This window comes from Cydia strobilella, chromosome 18, assembly GCF_947568885.1.
Source record: "Cydia strobilella chromosome 18, ilCydStro3.1, whole genome shotgun sequence".
NCBI lineage: Eukaryota > Metazoa > Arthropoda > Insecta > Lepidoptera > Tortricidae > Cydia > Cydia strobilella.
In genome coordinates this window covers 8,695,758-8,703,145 of record NC_086058.1, presented here as the reverse complement: position 1 = coordinate 8,703,145, position 7,388 = coordinate 8,695,758, and the positions used below count along the sequence as shown (strand labels likewise).

Here is a 7,388-nt window from a genome sequence, read left to right as displayed (position 1 = left end):
ATAAATGCCCTGGAATCTTGTTTATATTAATCAATAAGTAATTTATTGGCTTTATTCTAATTTATGTACATTGTAAATATAACTACGAATTATTAACAAAGCTACAATACAACGATTGAAAATGCAATATAATATTATTTAAGTGAGACAGAAAATTTAAAAAATCACTGGCAATATATTTTATGTCCGCGGTTAATTTAAAACGAAGTCTGCGTCAATCAAATCACTTGACAAAATGAATGAGTGAAATATAAACCCATAAAAAATACAAAATATATTTATTCGGCAAAATGAATAATATGATCAAAATTCAATACGTTCCTAAAGCAAATTAAATTTACTGTGATATGCCGGGGCCGGATGTAAGAGCCAATGAAAATGTCCTCGGCGAAATGTCGACAGAGCCCACGGCTACCGTGCATACTGGTGTAGTACCAGCAAAACCTGACAAAAAATTAACTGTGCTGGAAACCCATGGCTACATACTTGGTAGGACTATTGGCTCAGGTTCTTACGCCACCGTAAAGGTAACAAAATAATACATACTTAGGTATTAATTATTTTAAAATAGGTAAATAGGGGCTACAGGTATGAGTTCGTAAACTGGTACCAAAGAGGATATAATAAGGCCAGGGGCCCGTTTATCAAAAGCTTGTAGCTTGTAATACAAGTGGAAGTCCCTTTTTGACAGCTTTTGTTAGAAAAGAACTTCCACTTGTATTACAAGCTTTTGATAAACGGGCCCCAGGATTACACTTGTAAGTTTTACTTACGTAAGTAGGGAGACAGCTATACTACAGAATGAGATATGAATATCGTTATCTCATTCTAGCAAATAGCTTTGTCCCTACTTACGTAAGTAAAACTTACAAGCGTAATCCTGGGGCCCGTTATCAAAAGCTTGTAGCTTGTAATACAAGTGGAAGTCCCTTTTTGACAGCTTTTGTTAGAAAGGGACTTCCACTTGTATTACAAGCTACATGCTTTTGATAAACGGGCCCCTGGCCTAAGATAGAGCGGTACTGTCATAGTAAATTTTGTAACCACCTCACCACTGTAAATTCACTGCCATCTATCGACATACTTTAAAACTAAAAATGAAGATTTATAAAAATACGTTAAAATGTATTTAAATATGGATAAATGATTTTTTTATTTGCATTGATTATTTTTATTGTTTATTAATACAACACACAAGCTTACAGTTTACATACCAAAGCGCTGACATGCTACACAATAAGATTCAACAAGTATTTACAATATACACAAAAAATTAAACATTACAAACGAGGTACATCACTTAAAAACATATATAGAGCTGTGGAAAATGAGTTTTATATGATTTAGACCCATGTTCTTTCACTGATATGCGTTAAAATTATAAATAACAAACGAAACCGTTAACGCCCTCTATACGAGAGTAGGCCAAAACTAGTGGCGCCATCTGATCGAGAATCAAACTTTCGTGATTTTCGAGGCACGTTTTTTCCTTAGACTGTATCCATCTATTACGGAGTTATATCTATCTTTGCTGGTACGGTACTCCTCGCATTTAACTAAGTACTTACCTAGTATTAGTTTTAATGATTAAAATAACATAACATACGTTTACCCAGGTAGCATCCAGCGACAGGCACAATTGCCAAGTAGCAATAAAAATAATAAGCAAGTTCCAAGCGCCGGGCGACTATCTCAAGAAGTTTCTACCCAGAGAAATAGAAGTTGTGAAGGGGCTCAAGCATGAAAACTTAATACGATTCCTCCAGGCCATCGAAACAACACACAGGTCTAATAAATACACTTTAAAAACTAAAACAAATCTAGGCTATATACAGGTTGGCTAAAAAATAAGTGCATTCACGTTGCCAGGGAGGTTTTGGGATTATACTGAGCAACTTTTACTATAGGACCAACCACGAAATCGCGAAAAAAAAAATTTACTCTCCCATAGAAAATGGACCAGCGAAAATGTATGAAACAGCCAATTTTCTTTCGCGATTTCGGGGTTGGTCCCATAGTAAAAGTTACTGAGTATAATCCCAAAACCTCCCTGCCCTGGCAACGGGAATGCACATATTTTTTTGCCACCGTTTATAACCAATTTACTACGAACAAGTTTGGGAACAAATCAAATTATTTTATTAAATATTTTGATTTGTGTTTTTTAAAGTAGTCACACTACTATATATAAATTAAAAACTGTAATAGATGTCATATATTAAAGAAAAAGTGACGAAGCCCTCCAGTGGTGAAGGCCGGATTCGAACCGGCGTCTTTAGCTATCGCGGCTAACGCCATGAACCCCTAGGCCACCCCGCCACGGCGGTGCCCGTCCGAATTTCTCGACTATATGCCATCTTAGTAAGACTAGGCGTCTTTGACCAGCTCTAAGGGCAAGCAGTGCGCGCTTGCACCTCCTAAACGAACTCCTTACGGATTTACGTTGTAGCGAGAGAGACTGGTGCTGCCATCTATGAACAAGTTTGGGAACAAATCAAATTATTTTATTAAATATTTTGATTTGTGTTTTTTAAAGTAGTCACACTACTATATATAAAGCCTTAGAGCTGGTCAAAGACGCCTAGTCTTACTAAGATGGCATATAGTCGAGAAATTCGGACGGGCACCGCCGTGGCGGGGTGGCCTAGGGGTTCATGGCGTTAGCCGCGATAGCTAAAGACGCCGGTTCGAATCCGGCCTTCACCACTGGAGGGCTTCGTCACTTTTTCTTTAATATATGACATCTATTACAGTTTTTAATTTATATATAGTAGTGTGACTACTTTAAAAAACACAAATCAAAATATTTAATAAAATAATTTGATTTGTTCCCAAACTTGTTCATAGATGGCAGCACCAGTCTCTCTCGCTACAACGTAAATCCGTAAGGAGTTCGTTTAGGAGGTGCAAGCGCGCACTGCTTGCCCTTAGAGCTGGTCAAAGACGCCTAGTCTTACTAAGATGGCATATAGTCGAGAAATTCGGACGGGCACCGCCGTGGCGGGGTGGCCTAGGGGTTCATGGCGTTAGCCGCGATAGCTAAAGACGCCGGTTCGAATCCGGCCTTCACCACTGGAGGGCTTCGTCACTTTTTCTTTAATATATGACATCTATTACAGTTTTCAATTTACTACGCTTTGATTCTATATTCCAATGCCGCTAGGAGTAAATGTTTTTGTGATGAGCAAACCTGTACATGTCACTGTAATAGTCCAGTGCTCATTCAGAGAGCTACAATTGCTGTGATGTGTAATATTATTACAGGGTTTACATAGTAATGGAATATGCAGAAAACGGCAGCCTACTCGACATAATCCGTAAGGATCAGCATATAGACGAGGTGCGTGGGCGCTGTTGGTTCCGACAGCTGGTCGAGGCGGTGGACTACTGCCACGAGCGTGGCGTCGTTCATAGGTGAGCTTGGTTCGCATAGTCTCAACACGTCCACAGGGTTTATTTGTGTAGTGATAGAATGGCAGAAAATGGCGGCCGCGGTGGACTACTGCCACGAGCGCAGCTTCATTCATAGGAAAGATCCATTCCGTTAACATGGTTTAGGTACATAGGGATAAAATATAATGAAAATACATCATGTGCAAGGCGAAATGCGTGGGTACTCGAGGCGGTGGACAAATGCCAACGTGCGGGGTCGTTCATAAGATTAAAAAACAGATCGCCGTGCCTTCATAATAAAATAATTCACACTAATTAGTTGGATTCCACTCTACTGTCGTTATACCATAGAGTAACTGATACTAGAGCGGTACTGTCATAGTAAATTTTGTAACCCCAGTAAATTCACTGCCATCTGTCGACACACTTTAAAACTAAAAATGAAGATTTATAAAAATACGATAGAATGTATTTAAATATAGATAAATGATTTTTTTTATTTGCATTAATTATTTTTATGATTTTGACCCATGTTCTTTCACTGATATGCGTTAAAATTGTTAAATAACAAACGAAACCGTCAACGCCATCTATACGACTGTAGGCCAAAACTATAGTAGCGTCCTCTGAACGAGAATCAAATTTTCTTGATTTTCGAGGCACGTTTTTTCCTTAGACTGTATCCATCTATTACGGAGTTATATCTATCTGGTTATACGTACCTACTCAACTCACCTATAACTCCTATAAGCCCCCTTTAGTCACATATCTAATCGTCGTTCAACCTCCGCAAGTTTCTTGCCCGTCAACCGTCTTTTTTTCTTCAGAGACATCAAATGCGAAAATCTCCTAATGGATCATGGTCTCAACATAAAACTATCAGATTTTGGATTTGCAAGAGGCCACATGAAACCTAAGAACGGGATATATGCCCTAAGTGAAACCTTTTGCGGCAGCTACGCGTATGCTTCTCCTGAAATTCTAAAGGGGGTTCCTTACAAGCCTCAGGACTCGGATATTTGGAGCATGGGAGTTGTTCTTTACGCTATCGTGTATGGACGCCTGCCGTTTGATGATACTAACTATACACAGTTATTAAAAGTAAGTGTCTTATATGTAACAGACGAAGATCTAAATTTAAATAATTGTAAAGTCCTTTGACACTATTTAGATCTTCTTAATAATTTGAATTTGAATTGAACTTTTCTGAAAATCACAACATACAGAGCTGACAACACTGGACAGTTTAATTGGGGGAAAAAAAACTTCAAAAAACATCAGTATTGCCAGTTTGACTCAGGGACCAGACAACCCTTTCCGCGATAAAACCCTTTCAATGGGCGACACTTAAACAAGGCTAACACATTGAAAGACTTTCCCTTTTGAACTGCAAGCCCATTCATACCCTTACCTTTGACTAACCCTTATCGAAAAGCTAACCAAAAATAAGGCTAGCTCTTAATAACGGTTACCCTTATCTTTAAGCCCTTTTTATAAAGGTTTCCCTTTGCGTGAAAGAGACAGGATTAGTATATATCTACGGTAGTGTATGAAAAGGAAAGAAAATACGTGCCTAGTCAAAGAACGCCGCCGTCGCCGCCGACGATCGCTCGGATTCGAAGTAATGTGTGCTTTATGAACAAGGTAGACGACTTAAATTAGCACGCTTATATGCTAAAAGGGAAGCCCTTTATAAGGCTAACACCCTTATAAGCAATATGCAAGGTGTTGGTGAGCGGATTATAAGGGTTTTGTAAGCGTATTTGGGCTACCGATTACTCAAATGTGGTAGCTTTATATAAGGGTTTTTAAAAGCAAAACAAAGGGTTTCGTCTGGCAAAGGGTATGGTGAGTTAAGCCTTATGCAATACCCTTATAAAACCCAGATAAGGGATAGCAGGCCGGTCCCTGGTTTTGACTTACAAAATTTCTATAAATTTCGCTACAGACGCAACTAGAGGTACACTATATCGAACTTCATAATTACAGCAGGTCCAGAATAAAGTGTCATTCCCTCGCGAACCTAGAGTCTCCGCAGATTGCCGGAAGCTTATCACCAAGGTCCTAACGCCTCTAAAGATGCGAGTGAAGATACCCCAGATCCTTGCTGACCCCTGGCTTAATCCCAACCAACCGAAAGACGAAGAGGCAGATGCGACACAGGTTGGTACAAGACAGAATATATATAGGTACCTAAAGTTGTCGTATGTAGTTTTTCCGCCCCGAACATACGCTATCTTATCAGTTTGCACTACTTACTTTATGCCTCTCTCACTTCTCTCTGTATTCATTTTTCTGTGTAGGTATAACACTTTTAAATTTCAAAATTAATACCTAAATAGAAATCTGTATATATACCACAACAGTGTTTTTTAGTATGTTCGTTGTTACCTGTCTGTGCTTACCTGTACTTATTACCAACTTGACGAAGATCAGAGGGCCTACCGCGAACCACGTTCGACGTCTTGCCTCCCTGTCGCACTTACGTATGAATTTACAAGTGCGACAGATAGGCATAATTTAAAAAATAAACTCCGTGACACATAAACCAATATTGGTTTTCAAATTGCCATCGCCAATATCACACAGGTTTTCTTACATGATTCTCGTAGTAAACTATCATTTTTTCCCCATAATTTTCGGGTGTCTAACTTCTACGCCTTTTTGAAAAAAAATTCGCATAAATTGAATAAAACATTTTTCAACTTCCACTGATGTAATGGGTGCATAGCAGAAATATGGAAAATGATTAACGTTGAAGGGGTACTTATCGATAACAGGATTGTCGATGTTTTTATTTTGTCAAGCACTAACAACATGACGTTCACGTGTTAAGGTCCCTCCACACTCGTGCGCGAATCGCGGCGTGAAGCCGCGAACGCGAGTGTGGAGTCTAGTTCGCTAACAGTGAAATCGACTCCACACTCGCGTTCGCGGCTTGGCGCCGCGTAGTCTGGGCTCTGGAGCGGGCTCTAGAAAAATCTCTGTCTAATCATGAGTAATTCATTTCATATTTTATGCACGCGTTGATGTCTTTAATTTGTACTACTGAGATACGCAGGTAGAGGCCCGCAGAGACCTAATACCTAAACGAAATGTACAGATAAATGGTATTATCTATTTTTCAGGAAAGTGCTTCAAACAGCAAAGAAATAAAGAATGTAAATATAGAAACGACATTTGAGAGACCCATGGGAAGAAGTGAAATCATTTAAATTGTAAATTATCGCCAGTTAATATGCTATTAATAATTTAGTAAAAACACAACTTTACTATATCCAATGCCAATATTCAATATAGAATTTAAAATGCCCATCTTCTTTGTTTAACCCTTTAATCAATATTTTTTTAAAGCATTAAGTAATCGAAATTAAGCAATAAGTAGGTCATTTAAAAATGTGCAAGCACGTACGATCTAGGTTATTTTTTATATAATTTTTAAACGAGAATTATTTTTTCCATCTGTTTGCGTGCGCTACATGATACCGTCTCATTTTCGAGTAACAAGACGCCGGTATCTATCTAGTCCATCTCGGCAAGGAAGGCAACCCACCGCAGATATGCAACTTACCGTCGGTCAGACATATCATCTGACCCCAAAGAGTAGTATAATATATAATCTGACCCCTTCTCCAGTCGTAGCGGTTTTCCGTTCCTCTGATTCGGGGAGAGGGAAGACGAGTGTGTGCGCGTCTGTGGTTGCGTCACTTGCGTCAACGATTACGCACCTCAATATATCCTGCGCAATTGACCGCTCCCGAATAATGGACTCCGATAAGTATAAAGGAGTAGAAGTGGTCTCCATGGTCGAAATCGACCGGAAGGACCATCATCATCATCATCACAAATAAAATTCAATTTAAAGGACATTATTATTAATTCTCTCAAAAAAACGAATAATGCTGTAATGGGGCAATCACACTGGCTCGTTTGCCGCATGCAAATTGCAAAAAATGTCGGTTGTGTGATTGTACCATAAAAGATAAGGCCAGCTT

At 39.0% G+C, this 7,388-nt stretch overlaps 1 protein-coding gene across 2 annotated transcripts; it reads left to right on the top strand.

Annotated features, from left to right (window-relative positions):
* The first annotated feature begins 214 nt into the window (after window positions 1-214).
* LOC134749357 (testis-specific serine/threonine-protein kinase 3-like) lies at window positions 215-6,706 on the top strand. Of its 2 annotated transcripts, none has more exons than XM_063684277.1 (6): window positions 215-527; window positions 1,617-1,786; window positions 3,265-3,414; window positions 4,221-4,494; window positions 5,386-5,556; window positions 6,522-6,706. In XM_063684277.1, exons 1-6 carry the CDS (start codon window positions 348-350, stop codon window positions 6,606-6,608), a joined length of 1,032 nt encoding a protein of 343 aa, XP_063540347.1. In that variant the 5' UTR covers window positions 215-347; the 3' UTR covers window positions 6,609-6,706. The 2 variants fall into 2 exon arrangements, with proteins under 2 accessions (XP_063540347.1, XP_063540346.1); XM_063684276.1 differs by having other exon boundaries at window positions 5,383-5,556.
* The last annotated feature ends 682 nt before the right edge of the window (window positions 6,707-7,388 follow it).

What these genes read in the sequence shown, in the direction of transcription:
- LOC134749357 (XM_063684276.1), top strand. Translation starts at nt 348, where the DNA reads ATGCCGGGGCCGGATGTAAGAGCCAATGAAAATGTCCTCGGCGAAATG. An exon ending in GTTCTTACGCCACCGTAAAG is followed by an intron (nt 528 to 1,616) that starts GTAACAAAATAA and finishes ACGTTTACCCAG; the next exon opens with GTAGCATCCAGCGACAGGCA. An exon ending in ACTATACACAGTTATTAAAA is followed by an intron (nt 4,495 to 5,382) that starts GTAAGTGTCTTA and finishes TCATAATTACAG; the next exon opens with CAGGTCCAGAATAAAGTGTC.